The sequence below is a fragment of the Nesoenas mayeri genome (assembly GCF_963082525.1).
Source record: "Nesoenas mayeri genome assembly, chromosome: 19".
Classification (NCBI taxonomy): Eukaryota; Metazoa; Chordata; class Aves; order Columbiformes; family Columbidae; genus Nesoenas; species Nesoenas mayeri.
In genome coordinates this window covers 10957672-10972919 of record NC_137568.1, presented here as the reverse complement: position 1 = coordinate 10972919, position 15248 = coordinate 10957672, and the positions used below count along the sequence as shown (strand labels likewise).

Here is a 15248-nt window from a genome sequence, read left to right as displayed (position 1 = left end):
GGATTTCATCACAGGAGTTAATGAGCTATAAATGTTGAAAATATTTTGATGCTCCAACTACGTTAAAGTGTTGTAACTATAAAGGTAAACACCAAATCCACAAGTGCTCTTGAGCTCAAAGCCTGGTGAAAAGCAGCACTGGGAAGGGAGAGAAAAGAAGGAGGAAAGAATGAGAAGGGCTGAAACTCCAAAGCCTGCTGAGATACAACTTTGGAAAACTTGAGATAACAACTCTAACACAGCCCCAGTACCAGCTCTAATTAGGATGGCAGTTTCCCTAATTGCCTCTTTGCAAATGAGTGACCACGCCCAACATGTGGCCCCACAGCAGAAACAGCAGCTCCTTACCTGGCTGGTTATCCTGGAGAGGACTCTCTGTCCGGGATGGGATTTGCAGGCTAATCAGAGAGAGAGGAGGAGGGAGAGCAAAAACACCTCTTGCCATCAGCACAGCCTTCATAAAGCAAGACACAGCTGATGTTGTTCCTCCCTCAATTAATTACTCTCCTCCTCCAGGTGTTGCTGTTACAATCACCCAACACCTGCAGAGAGGGGACCTTCGCATGGAGCGACTGAGCTTGCTAGAAAGAGCTGATGGAACATTTTTCGCACTTCATTGTCTTTGAAATGCGGTGTGTTCATTTGAGCTGTCCATACCTTAATTCACCTTATTTTCCTTTTTTTATTTCTCAGTTAGCTGCTAGGATTCCCATTAAAAGGCAGACAGCTCTTGCTAAACTCTCTTCGAGAAGGAAGAATAGAATTCCCTCTGTTTCCATCTGTAGGTCACCGAGGTATCCTAAGTCACCTGCAAACAGCCAAAGCCCCCTTGCATAAAGGTGTAAAGAGAGAAGATACCTACTTTTGATCTGCTCTGCCTTTCCAGCAAAAGTGAGGTCAATGCACGAAGCAACATGAGAAATAAAAAGAAAATAAACATATATATATATGTATCTGCTGGTCTATCTTGAATTCTCTGTGTGCATGCAAAGGACTCACACAAAAAAATACATGAGCAAAGATGGAAATGTTTTGGCTAAAGGTAGCAATTCATCCTTCCTGCACCATTTCAGAATATCAAAAGACTTCAAAAATAGAGCTAAAGTGGTTTTAATTCCGTGGGTAATCTCTCTGCCCCAGGGTGAGATTCATCCCACTTCATGAAGATCCTGTGCTATTAAACTATAGATAGTTATCCTCCCCAGTTAACAGCCTGTTATATATATCAATTAAATGAAACTCCAATAATTATTTGGTGGAAGCAGCAGCTTCAAGTTTATTAGTCTCGGGCAATAGTAGCAGCCAGTTTTTTCTCAAAGCCTAATAATCAGGAAATTTCTTAGGCAGTGACCTCAATGTGCTCTGGTTTGGCTTGTTCTTTATCCACAGCTGTGTCGGTATTTGTGGGCTGGGGCAGCAGGTCCCCAAGACAGGAGGTTTGGGGTCCCAAAGCGGGTGGCATGAGGTTTGGGGTCCCCAAAGCGGTGGCTGAAAGCCTGGGCAGCTCTGTCCCTTCTGCTCATGCACCCCAAGCTTGGATGAAATGCAGGCACAGCCCTGAGGGACCTCGCATGCCATGTAATGCAAAATAATTAGTGAGTTAATTTGCATATCAAATACAGTTTATACACAGCAAGACATTTTGCGTTTAAAAAACAAAAACATAGTAAAATAGTAATTCTGGAAAGCAAGAGCCTGTGGTTTCCTACCTGCTGAAGCAGGGAAGTTGTTTCCAAAGAGCAAATGTGCCTCTTGCAGCAGGAGGGAACAGATTCACCTGGGGGATCCTCCCCCAGCTGCCTCATTAGGAGGAATAACCAGAGCAAGGTCAAATTTGGGCTCACAAGAGCAAGGGAATTCTATAGGGCTCCTGCTGCTCTTTGCCTTCCTCCATGAGGACACACGGCTTTTGCGTTTGCAGCATCAACACTCCTGTCCTGACTTCCACCACGGCTCCTGAGCTGTGAACACACCTGCAAATTCCCAATTAATTGACTCTGGATAAAGGTTTGCAAGTGGTTTTAGATCCTACCTGTGTGGAAGCCAGTGGGGAACGTGTTATCCAAATACAGGTAAAGCAGCCAAATCTTGCACACCAGACAGCAAATGGAGAGAGAAGTTAAAATCAGTCTGAGATACCTGTAAAGCTTCCCCTCTCATCTACCTCTCACAGGTTTAACAAAGTCCAGCTCCTTGTGCCGCTGCCCTGAGTGGTGCAAGAAGCTGGGGGGACCCCGCAAGCGCCCTGACCCCCCTGCAGAGCTGACAAGCCCAGGACATTGGGACAAAGGAGCTAATCCAGACAAGGGGGGTGTTGAATCCCAGAGCGCTCGTCTCATCCAAAACCTTCACTGTATGAAAATATCCACCTGCCAAGAATCTAAAACCATGAAACCGGCTCTCCTGAGGTCAGGAGTTTAGTTTAAACATTTTGAAAGAACAGACATTTCTTCAAATATTATTATACGTTTTTGCCCACCAGCGAAACCTGCAGTCAGCGTGAGCCGGGCACATCAGTAGAGTCGGCAGGCACTGCTGGTTTGATGAGAAACCCTGAACAGTTGGTTCCTGCACCCTCCTCTGTGCTGCCTGCGGAGAGCAGATGCACCCGGCAGCGCTGCCTGGGTCCTGCTGGTCATGAAATGCCCACACCAGCCCTGCTAGATGTTTTCTGTGCCATTTCACTCGTGCCATCTAGATTCAGGTGGTTCGTGCTTGCATCCCGCACCACATGCTTGCTACCTGCTGGATGCATCCAGCTGGTGCGGGAGGGAGAGGGTTCAGCTATGACCTTGCTAGATACCAAAATACACTGTGTTTTGTTACTATTTCTATGCAGACTCCACCTGACCGGACGAGGGGCCAGCAAGAGAAGGGAAAGGCACTGACAGGAGAGGGTGCTAATGATTTAGGCAACAGGAACCAACCAGGCGGAATAAGGAGATCGCGGCCGCCGACCCGCTGCCCCTGCAGCAAACATCAAAGCCAGGGGCAGCTCTCACGGAGGATGTTTTTCAGCAGGGAGAATAAGCAGATCCAGGCTGTGACAGCTGATCTGTACCTCTACATCCACCCTGTAATTATTATCATAAGCTTTCGAAGAGACCATTAGATTTGAAAAGTAAATTTGAATTTATAAATCGAGTCCTTCTAGGCAGGGTCAGGGCTCCATCTGAGGCATCACTTAATAGCGTTACAGGCTGATAAAGAGTTTGAAAGGGGCCAAAACTTGTGCTGAAATGCTTCCTGGCCGTGCTGAGCCGCTGCAGCGCGTCCGATCCCGGTGAGATCAGCAGTTCCCAGCTGAGTCACTACTGTGCAGCCTCAATATCTGCCCTGGAGGCCACACACAAACAGCGGGAAAGGAGCTTTCCAACCCCAGCAAATAAGGACATTGAGTCTTTTTTTGGTGACTTGAGGCCCATCCCTGTTACACAAAGTCCCATTTCCACCCTTGTGCCATCAGCCTCCGCACACGAGGATCACAGCGTGTTGGGGATGGAGCTGCACTGGGGAGCATCACTTAACAAGGGGATGTTCCAGGCGGACATGAAGATGAGTTTTCTGCTTTCCCAATCTTTCCAATGCACTTGCTTACGCTGTGTTTTTATTCCCGCTCCCCCCTCTCCTGCTTTGTAGTTCACGCAGACCTTGAGGGGTTTTTTCCCTATTTCATACAGCTTGTAGCTAATGATCTGGAGCTCTGCAGCTCCAGGCATGACCTTAAGAAAGTCCCTCAGTCTCTCTAGGGCAGATCTACCACCGTGTCTGGGAAATAATGGTGGGATCTCCTTTCCTCCTGCCTTTTGTCAAGGGAGAGAACAACCTGTCTCTTCCTAAAGTGCTTCAGACAATGCCTGTGCCCAGCCAGCCATAAACGTCCATCTGTAATAACCTCCAGACCCATTTCCCTGGTTCATTTACACATACGTCGCACACACCAGGTCATTCTCAATTTTTTTTTTTATTTAGAAATAATAAAATAAGACATAATATATAAAAATCTGTACAATCCACAATTTGTGCAGTACATTAGGAAGACTTTGATACAAAAAAGGCTGCAAACAGGAAAATAGTTAATGGACAACTGTCAGATGCCTCGATTGTTCACCTTACAATAGCTGCAGGCCAAAAGTCATTCCAAAATCGGTTTCTCCTTGGCTGTGGGATGGCAACTATGCAGCACCCTTCTACTTTACAATGGTCGTGAGCAGCCATAATTTAAAGACATTACAGTACTTCTCAGTTTTACCTTGTAATCCATTATGAAAAAGGAGACCTAAGAGAACAAATAAAACATCTGGACCCTTTGTCTTTTCCGAGAAGAGCGAGTGCTAAACTAACAACACAGGAGTTTATCATGGCTAGGAGAGAGTATCATTAAATACAGCTAATAAGTAATGATTTCCACCCTTGCTACTGACCCAAGGACAACTCGCACGGAAGAGTCAGAGGAAAGAAGAGATCCATCCCCACCTGCCTCCGAAATGCTTTTTGTCACTGTACGCACTATTAGGTTTTAGACAATGTGTCTCATTCAAGTATTTTCAGGGAAGGGCAGAAATAACATATTCCCCCCCAGCCCCTAAGCGCAATACAGTAAAAACCTTCTGTGCGAGCCGGTTGAGCCGACTTTATCCGTGATAAAGACGCCAAACCAACGTCCTTTGGAGTCTGCGGGTAGAGCTCAGTCAGTTTAACGAGCCCCTAATTAAGCATCAGCCTGGCCCAGGATCTTCGGGAACTGAAGAAACGCTGCCAGCCACCACGTAGTCCTTAAAAATAATAGATATTTTTAAATTCCTAAGCCAATTTGCTGCTGTAGAAGTGTGCTACGATAGCCTGTCCTCTCCTGGGCTTACCCCGCTGTGCTGAGAAATACAGAACTGATGGGCAAAGGGGAAGGGTACCATGGAGTGTACATCGTGGGTCTCTTTCTAGCAGCTTCCCGGAGGCTGAGTGCAATTCTGCAATGTGAGATTCAATCGGCAAAGACAAAGGATTAATTAAAAGCAAAGAATGTGGCAGAGAGCGTAAGGGATTCCCTTAACGTGCACCCTCCACAAGTCTCGCACTCAGAAAGCTGGTAACTTCGAAAATGCCAGTAACTAGAACATGTTTCCAAATTAAAAGTCCATGCTTAAAAATAAATAAAGAGAAGTTCATAGCATTAGGAATCCTATAAGGCTTGCAAGTATTTGCTAAAACTCATGCTAACCGGTAGCATCTAGGTACTAGCTAGCCAAGACTGCCGAGCAGAATTGATACTTCTTGTTGCCTTTTCTTCTTCTCCTTGTCCTCCTTTACAGACTTCTATTTACATTTGGCTTTAAATACGAAAATACTTGATAAACTTTATAAAATGTACATTTTAAAAATATTTCTGAAAAACTGACTTGAAAAAAACAAAACAAAACAAAGCAAAACAAGAAAAAAACCCCCCGAAACCTCTGCATCAGAAATGTTAAGAGGGAGGGGAGTTATTTTTTTCCTCTGAATTTCTTTTGCTTTAAAGAAACAAGCTGAGTCCTGCATTCCCCATCCCCCTTCTCTCATCCCTCCCTCCAATATCTCAAGTATCATTGAGTGGGAGCACTGTGCACCTGGGGGATGCTGAGCTGGAGAAAAGGTCCCTTTCCTCCCCACCAGCCTCCCTTTTCCATCCCTTCCCCGTTGCGTTTCCATGCACCCTCTATTTCACTGAATACTCTTTGGTTTAGTTATGTTCCTTGTACAAGAATATCACAATAGCAGCACTAGCAGCACTCAGTTGTCTTCACCACTGTTGACCCAGAAACTGCCATCAAATCGCCTTTTAGATGTTCAGCTTTTCCTTTCTTTTCCATTCCCCCCACCCCAGGAACAGCCTCAGCACTTGCACTTCAATCATCTGCCCCCTCCAGTAGCCAAATCCATTTTTACAATGTCGAATTTCCACAGTTTCGGACCCACCCACCGCAGATACCATCTTATCAGAAACCATTTCATTGCAGGCATTTCAGGCAGGGCTGGCAGGGGCCAGAGGCCTTCACAGATATCCGTTTGCAGAAGACATTAGACCTAGAACAAGCTGTTTTTTAATGGCATACAGTGATGCAATACTGCAAGAGCTGACCAGGATTATCGGCCCCTCCACCTGCCCCTTGGGGAGCGCAGGTTCGCTGTCTCCTTGAGCTTAGAGGCACAGAGAATTGAAATTGGCTCCTGCGGGGTGAAGGAGCCAAAATCCCCCTAGAGCCAGAGCTTCACAGGTCACAAAATCTGCTCAGAGCTCGGTGACACGTTCTATCCACTGACCACGGGGTGTTTGGCGGGGACAGGCAGCAGGAGATGGACCTCGCTCGGCAGCCTCATCCTCCCCAAATCCTCCCTCTCCAAATGAGCTGGAAAACACACTTTTCCTGACACCCTTGCCCCCCTTCATTTTTGTCTTTCTACAAAGCGCTACAATCCTGTGCCATTCCCAAGCGCCGTGTTGTAAAAGTTGCTTTTTTCCCCCTCTCCATCGCCTTCTCCCTTCCTCTCCAAAAACCTTTTTCCTGGGGGTTTCTCTATTGCTCAGCTTGTCCCTGCCTCAACACCCCATGGGCAGCTCCGCGTCTCCCCGACATTACCAGGGGACATTGGGGGCAGCCAAGGGGGCTCAGGTGCCTACAGCACATCGGGGTTATTAAAACCTCATTTGCCCAGGTCTAGTGCTGGGTTGGGAACATCTGCACTTGACCTTGTGCTGGAGCAATCGACCAGGCAGGACTTTTCTCTTTGTTTTTTGCTTTACCCCAATTTATTTCTCCTCTCAAGAAAGGGAATTGATTTCCCCCTAGAAGAGCAGGGGGGGAAGGGGAGGAGCCCAAGCTCGCTTTAGATCTGAGTCTTAAGCGTTTAGAATAAGGTGCAAAATAAAGATCTCCAAAAGAAAAATTAAAAAGAAAGAAAAATCAAAATCAAAAGAAGTGTCTGAGGTTTGAATTTCTCTTGGTTTAAAGCAGCCTGTTCCTTTTTTTTTTTTTTTTTGCTTTTTTTAATTTCTTTTTTAATAAACTCCACTGTGCAAAACTGTGCATATTCTTTGGTATCCATTTAGGTAGTTTTAACTTAGTCCTTTGTCTATGTATATATATTTTTTTAATTTCCTTTTTCCTTTAGACAGAGAATTAAATTCTCCCCCCAAAAATCATAATTTTGCTGGAGGCTCCTGATTGGCCTGATATTACATAATGCCCCTTATGTAATTGGAAAGAGAGAAACTGATTCCTGCTATCAACCTACTGGCCTCAAAGGAGTTTAGACTCTCTGGCAACATTGGCCTCTCTGAACTGATCACCAGCTTTTTCAACCCAAAAAGTTCAACACTGACTTTTTCTTTTTTTAAATTACACAAGAGAAAATAAAAACTACACTGCAACAAAAATAACCATTTGTGTTCATGTAGTTAGCAGCAGCTTTTTAAAAAATAATTTTAATAATAATAATAATAAGGCAGATTCTTGCCTTTGTTATGCCATTAAAAACATTCTTGTTCCCTAGAGAGAAGCATTCTGGAAAAAGTTGAAAAAAAATAATAATAACCCAACCAAAGCTTGCCTGCAAGTTCAAGTTTTGTAAAAAAATATATACATAATTTATTCTACAACATATGTGCCTTCTGTTCATACTTAGACATGTTTAGTGCTTTGTGTTTAGAGTTCATTTTCCATCGTCTCTCCTCTGAGGACAGCCCTAAAACCAGCCCGGGTTTCTCAGGTCTGCTTGCCTTCCCACCAATCTTCAACAGTACCGTCGTCTGAAAACTGTTCTGGGCCAACTTCTCGGGTCAACGTGCTTTTGACCGATAGATTCATTTTTTGTATTTTTTTAAGTTTCCTTTCAACCAAAAGGGAGAGGAAGAGTCTGTCAGTCATATCTCCGACTCCCGCCGGAGCGGCCGCGGCTCTAGAGGAACCCCGGCCTGGTTGTGGTGGTCCATGTCCGGGTGGGTGTCTGTGCTCATGCTCTCCGGCACCCCCGTGTCAATCTCGTCCTCCTCTTTGCTGTTGAGGGCCACCTCGTTCTCATAGCAAAAGGAGTTTGCGTTTGAGAGGATGTATTTCTTTTCCGCTAAGTCTCTGGCACTACAGATGGGTGTGTTGGGCACTTCGTATGTTTTGTGGAACCTCGAGTAGTCCACTTTGTAGTAGTTTTTCTCTTCAAAGAGTACAGGCTCGTAGCGGTGGCCCCAGAGGATTTCGTTTGCCAGATACGAGCTACGGCACTGGGTAGTCATGGCAGTAGCTTCCACCATACCCTCTAATATTACTACAATTTCAAAGTCAGCATTGTCCATGTCTTGTTTGCTCAAGTCATACAAAGGACTGTCTTCATCTATTTCATGGACAATTGTAATGGGGGAGACCAGGAATATGCGGTCTATCCCGCTGTCAAACCCTACATTGATGTCTATTTGATCCAAAGGGATGTACTCGCCTTCCGACGTGATCCTGGATTTGAGGAGCTGTGCTCGCACGTGTGCCTCCACCAAGTGGCTTTTCCTCAGGTTTCCAACTCGCCACATCAGGCACAGTTTTCCATCTCTCATGGCCACCACGGCGTTGTGGCTGAAGACTAGAGTTTCGTTTCTCTTTTTTGGCTTAGCCATCTTTGCCATGACAGCACCAATGATGAAGGCATCAATGATGCAGCCTACTATAGACTGGAAAACCACCATGAAAACTGCGATGGGGCACTCGTCTGTGACACACCTGAAGCCATAGCCGATCGTGGTCTGGGTCTCGATGGAGAAGAGAAAGGCTGCGGTGAAGCTGCTCACTTGAGAGACACAAGGTTTGTTATTTTCTTGGTTCTCCAGATCCCCGTGCAACAGCGCAATCAACCAAAACACACAGCCAAAAAACAGCCAGGAGAGGATGAAGGTCAGGCAGAAGATAACTAGCATCCACCTCCAGCGGATGTCCACGCAAGTGGTGAAGATGTCTGCCAGGTAGCGCTGTCCCTTCTCGCCCACGTTAATGAACTGGACGTTGCAGTGGCCATCTTTCTTGACAAAGCGGCTCCTGCACTGCTGTCTGGTGTGTACCTTACTCTTGCCGTTCCCAAAGCCGTTGGCAACGGCCATGGTCGCCAGCTTCATGCCGTCCTCTTCCGAAGACACGATGCTGTAGCGGTTGGTTCGCACGCTGCCCATCACTACTGCTGTGGACTGAGGTGCTTCCGCTTTAGAAAACAGTCTGAGTTTCTGCAAAACCCTTTGGAGAAACAGTTTTGAAAGTTCTAGAGGAACACACACACACAGAAAAACTGGGGAGAGGCTGGAGTCCCCAAAAGCCCTTGGATCAACCAAGGACGGTCTTCTGGCATGCAGAGTTAGCTTAACAAGTAACCGTCATAGAGAGGGCATGGTCTGCAAGAGAAAGAGAAATGTCGTATTAGATCTCAGAGGAATCAAACCTGAAAGAATCAAGTAAAATGACTCCTGTGGACCCGCAAGAAGTTTCTTTGTTCTTAATGACAGCATTTTCTGGAAGACACGTTGTGCACAGCCGCATATTGACAGAAGTGGCATCATTACTACGGAGAAGGCATCACTGTCCTTGAGTGAAAGCTCTGAAGCGATCATGTCACACAAGTCTCTAAGAAATACCCACTTGAAAGCTGGACATGCAAAGGATCTACCTACTGTGTACAACTGTGCTTTCTGTTTATTTTGAAACCAACAATTAGCGTTAACGTCCATCTGTTCGAATACAAACACTGAAGCAGTTCTCAGTGACACACCATGTGTGTCTCCTGGACTGTTCCACCTACAACAAACAATGGAGTGTGCAAAAGGGAAGGTGGCGTTTACTGGGAAAAGCAGTAAACTTGGAAAATGCAAAATGCCAGTGATTTCTATGAAATTACATCGCGTATAGCTTATTTTTAATTAAGCTAAGAAAAAGGAATTGTGTATTCTCTGCAAATGGCAGGAATAAAGGCTGCATTAATTCCTCTCTAACTTCATAAACTCATTAGGATCTTTGCAGTTTTACACTCACATTAGGCTTAAGTCAAACAAAGCAAACCCAACCTTATAACGACCCTCATCTGCTCCCGCTAATGCAACTAGTAAAAGGCTGAGATGGAGTAGGACCGGCTGAGCATCTTCGTGACGCCTTTGGTGACAAGGACCAGCACCTTCCCCTCGGGAGCCAGAGGCAGCCGGTCCCATCTCCAATGGGAAACGGGTCTGAGTGCCCCGTGGGTCTCAAATGTCAGCAATTAAGACTCAGCAGAGAAGCTACAAAACCTTCTTCCCGAGGATAGAAGCCACCAAACTTGTTTCAGGGAGGTCTGGCTTAGACCCAGGTTTAGCTTTTAACAAGTGCGTCATCCATTAAGTCGTGTAGTGTATATCAGGAAATGTAATTGAAACGCTGCAGAGGAGAAGAGATGCATTAATGCAACTGCTCCATCCACACATGCAGCCTGCGGAGGAGATAAAGCTAAAACAGAGTGATGAGGAATGTCTGCTGGGAAGAGACTTCAGAACCGCGTACAGTAGCGGGAGATTAAACCATGATGCTCTTTGTAAACCAATATTAGCCAAACTCGCCTGCGTTCATCCAAAACCCAACAAAACTGCAGCCACCAAGGAACACAAAGCAGCTTCAGTGCTTTGTGGCTCTTCCTCTGCTCCGTATCTGACAACAGCTCTAGAGAAGAGTTTCTCTCCTTTCCCCAAAGCATCCCCGAAAGCCCTGCAGAGGTGTTCCAAAAACCTGCAGGATTTCAAACAGCTTCTCAGCCCTCCCACATCCTTCCACCGCACGACAAGGGCTTCGGGGCACAAACACTTGGGAAGAACAGAGCAGGTGACAAACACAAACCACCGCCGTGCTTGTATTTGCACATGGGATGGTTTTCCCTCTAGAATCGCTTCGGGGTTTACTTTTACCTTCTCTTTTCTTCCTCCCTTGTGTTTGTTGTGTAAGAACGCGTCCCAACGCCTACTTGCCGGGATTAGTCATCTGTGACTTCATTGGCGTACAAGGCATTTTGGCAGCTTTTGATCAGTTCGGTAAAGCCCAGGTTGGAGCGCTGCTCTCAGCAATGTCGGCTTAGGGGATGGTATAGCTGCCCTTATTTATCTATCTTGCCTATGCTGCGTAAGGATTCACTCCCCACCCCCCGTTTTAATCATGAGGTTTCTAACACCTGTCAGGATATCACTCTCAAAAATGCAAAGAAAAATCTTTTAATGTTCACTTAAATTATGTTTTTTGCCTGAAAAATACTTCTATTAGAAACCTAAAGACAGAGGGAAGGTGGAGTCACTGTTAATACATTCCACACAAAACAACTTCTTCAAAAGCCGCTGCATTGGTCTGCAAATCGATTACTTTTATAAACCACATCCAATAATCACAGTCATGATCAACTTCCACGTTCAAAGCCTGATTTGTTCCAAGCTGATTGAAATACACAGCCCAGGAAGCGCTTTATTTTGAAGCTGTTGTTTTGTTTGGGCTTTGTTCCCCCTCTTCTTTTTTCCTCTGCATTGTCTCTTGGATTTTAGGGGAAAACTTGTGGTGGAGGGAAAGATAAGCTGTAAAGCCTCAGGTGTCTGAATATGCAGCTCTCTGACAAAAGTCCTGACCCAAGGACATTTGTTTGAATTCCACAAATCACTGAAATCACAAGGCCAGCTTCCTGCGGTAAGCCGGCTGCTTTTAGAAGTTTGGGACCCGATTTAGGTACCGTATACCATGATATTCCTACCCTGAGTGGCTGAGCACCTTCTGCCTTGCACAGAACGTCTCCTTCCCAGGCACCCTCGGGACCAAACCCGCAGCAATTTGGCTCTAACGATCCTTAAACCCTGTGCTACCTTTACAGACTGCCTGAAGTCGATACAACAAAGCTCTGGCACGCTCCACTGCAGCACAGTTGGCTTCTTGCTTTTACAGCACAAATTGTCTTCCTCGCAAGCAATCGGGGCTGCAGGGACCAGCCAGAGGGTCTGATCCTGCTCCTGGCCCAGTAGAACACCCAGCAGATCCACTGGCTGCCCCATCACACACCTGATCAGTCATCACCCTGACTTGCACAACGAGTTCCAGTAGAAGTTCCCCCCCAAAATCCCACAAACAACCAAACTAGGATGAAAATCTAACGGTCCTTGTGATTCAACTAATCCACCTGCTGCTCAAGGATGAGCCAAGTTTACTCCTCTCCACACCCCGTTCTCAACTGGTGGCACCGAGGATGCCAAGCGAGTGTGAGACCAGCCCTGCAACCCTCACCAGGCAAAGAGCCCACCCAGTACCCACCAACCAACCCAAATCTTGGTATAATTGGGCCCAGCGCGCTGCAGCCAGACACGCACACGCAACTATAGATGCAATCATCACTAGGTGTGTTGTTATTATTATTAATTCAGGTTGCCTTCCCTCTTGGAAGGGAATACAAGACTAGAGCAATGCAGCCTGCAATTACCAGCATTGGCACCAGCGCAGCGTTACTGGGGAGCAACGAGATGGGGTGGGAGAGCCCTGCACTTGCTCTGCTGCGAGGGGATGCTTGGAGAGGCAAAGAAAAACAGGGCTGCGCTGAATCCACAGCATTTCTGACCCAACCTGTGTGCAAATGCCACGATGCGGAGCCCAAACCTGCACTTTTCCCTTCAGCAAGCATCCCCCTCAACATCTGCCCCCAGGAAAGACGTTCACATCGCACGTTTAAACTCTGCAACAAAGAGCTCGAAGGGAATCGGTGCAGAAGGTTTAATACTGAGCAAAAACTCTCAAGTGCAAAAAGAGCGGAGGGGTGGGGAGAGGAACACTAATGAGCGCTCGGAGCAGTTATTCCCCGGCGCACAGCCCTGCTGAGAGCCGGGCACATGTTGCTAAGAGAGCACCAGCACCAGCTCAGCCAAGCGCCTTCCCCTCCTGCCCTCGGTAAACAGAACAAAGGAGCCATTCGCACCAGTAAAGCCCGTTCCACAGTCCCCACTCCCTCGCTGCAGGGGACAGCCACCCCAGAACCTTCCTCTGGACCCCTGCGTTACTTGAAAAGTCATTCCCCAGGGTTTCTCCACTGATTTGGGGGAGACTCGAGTGACACAAAGCGCTCAGCTGCCTTCAGGAGAAGGATCTGTCCTTCACAATAAGGCACTGGGGACGAGGGGGGAAATAAAAAAAAAAAAGAGCAGATGATGATGGTGCAAAGAAATAGGAGAGAGGAAAAGACAAGTGGTATTTGCATCTGCTGTCCTGCCAAGGAGACGGGTTCAGGGTATTTCTAGCTGATGACAAAATATCTACAAGTGAAGCAGCCATCACCAGGGGGTGTACTTGATGCACCGGCTGGGAGGATGGAAAAGCAAACAAGTGTAAAGGTGAGGCTGGAACTAACACCTCGCAGGCTGGGGGGACCGAGATGCGGGTCCTGGCTCAGCCACCGCGGTGGCACCTGCGGGTCCCGGGGGAGGTGACAAAGCAGCCACTGAGTCCCCGCGAATAAATCTGCCATTTCTTATCAGTATTTTTTCCTTTAACTGTCATGAACTAACTCGGAACAATACAGCCCCTTCACGGGCTCTCCAGCTGCAATGGTTTTGTTTTTGTTTTCTTTCTTCCTATTTTTTTTTTGGCAGGATGGTTAAAAACAAACAACCCCCCCGCTTCCGTAATACCAATGAATGAAGTTACAGGTTCATTTCATGCCCCTCCAGAACGTTTCGGACACTCCTTTCAAAAAGGTACATCTGATCTCCAAGACTTGATACTTTCGACCTCTCGCTTGTACAGGAAACAACAGGCGAGAAGAATGGGAAGGGATGGAGCGGTGCTGCTCCTGCGACACGGGCTTGTCATGCAAACTTCCAGCCCTTCCCCAGAATAAAATATTTCGGGGGCGGGAGGGGGGAGCAGCTGGTGCATGGAAAGTTATGAACATAAACAGATGCTGCAAGCAGATGCTCGAGTGTTCCCAGCATACCTATCTAATTATTTTAGGCACTGAGAATAGCTCGTGGATGGTGCATGAGAAATGCAGGAGTTCCCCCTCCAAACGTCCAAGCGCACATTCACCGAGCAGGAAAGCTTTATGTCGGGAATATCGCGACACGGTGCTCGCACCGAGACCGCGGCCGCTGCGTCGCCCTGCGGACCAGGGTGACCCTGCGTGGGCGTCTCGAATAGGTGTGGAAAGCAAGCGCTGCTTACCTGCCGGTGGCCCGAACGGAGGTGCTGGGAGAGTTCAAAAGGTGTAAGATCCCGCGGCTTTGTGGGGGACGCAGCAAAGCCAATCCCGGGGTGCCCGCCGGCCGCCGCACCGCTTCCCACTGAGCCTCTCAATGAGCCGCTGCCCCTTTTTTTCGCGAGCTGCCATGTGATGTTTAATAGCGGCCCCGCCGTCCCCGCCCTCCCACCGCCCCGCACCAATGGCGGCCGGGAGGCCGGGCCGGGCCGGGCCGGGGCAGCGCGGCCGGGGGGCGGGCGGCACCCGAGCTGGGGGGTCCCGAGGACTTGCCGGGGGAAGCGGGGGCGGCCGCGGCCGCTGGGCTGTGCGGGGCGGCCTCGGGCGGCCGCACCCCCCCCCCCGCTTCCCCACCGGAGCGGCGTTCCCCGGTTCCCGCTCGCAGCCGCTCCGCCCGGTTCCCTCCGGTTGTGTCCGCGGACACCCGGCACCTGCCACGGGTACCCGCCCCCCCAGCTCCGAGAAAAGCTTTTGCGAGATTTTATTGGGAACCTGGGAAGGTCCCGGGTGGGATCTGTGTGGCTGAGCCGGTGTCCGGACCCCGTGTGCTAAGGAAAAATATCAGAGAGGTAATAGTTTGCACAGAATCCCAGAATGCCAGGGACTGGAAGGGACCTGGAAAGCTCATCCAGTGCAATCCCCCCATGGAGCAGGAACACCCAGATGAGGTTGCATAGGAAGGTGTCCAGGCGGGTTGGAATGTCTGCACAGAAGGAGACTCCACAACCTCTCTGGGCAGCCTGGGCCAGGCTCTGCCACCCTCACCATGAACAAGTTTCTTCTCATATTTAAGTGAAACCTCCTGTGTTCCAGTTTGAACCCATTGAACCCAGTTTTATTCCTTTTGCTCCTTTATTTCAGTGAAACGCTAAGATGTTTGTGATCTCACCACAAACACCTGACCCTAGCAGGAGAAGCAACACTCAAGCATCAAACCTCACATCCTTCTCTTTCACTGAGATCCAACATGCCTTCCAAAACAAGAGCTTTGATCCCTGAACTAACATCTTTCG

General features: G+C 47.9%; 1 protein-coding gene across 1 annotated transcript; it reads right to left on the bottom strand.

The window, feature by feature from the left end:
- Positions 1 to 7897: 7897 nt before the first annotated feature.
- KCNJ2 (potassium inwardly rectifying channel subfamily J member 2) lies at positions 7898 to 9181 on the bottom strand (the record flags this gene model as incomplete). Its single annotated transcript, XM_080356309.1, has 1 exon — positions 7898 to 9181. The coding sequence occupies one exon, from the start codon at positions 9179 to 9181 to the stop codon at positions 7898 to 7900; it is 1284 nt and encodes a 427-aa protein (XP_080212435.1).
- Between the last annotated feature and the right edge of the window lie 6067 nt (positions 9182 to 15248).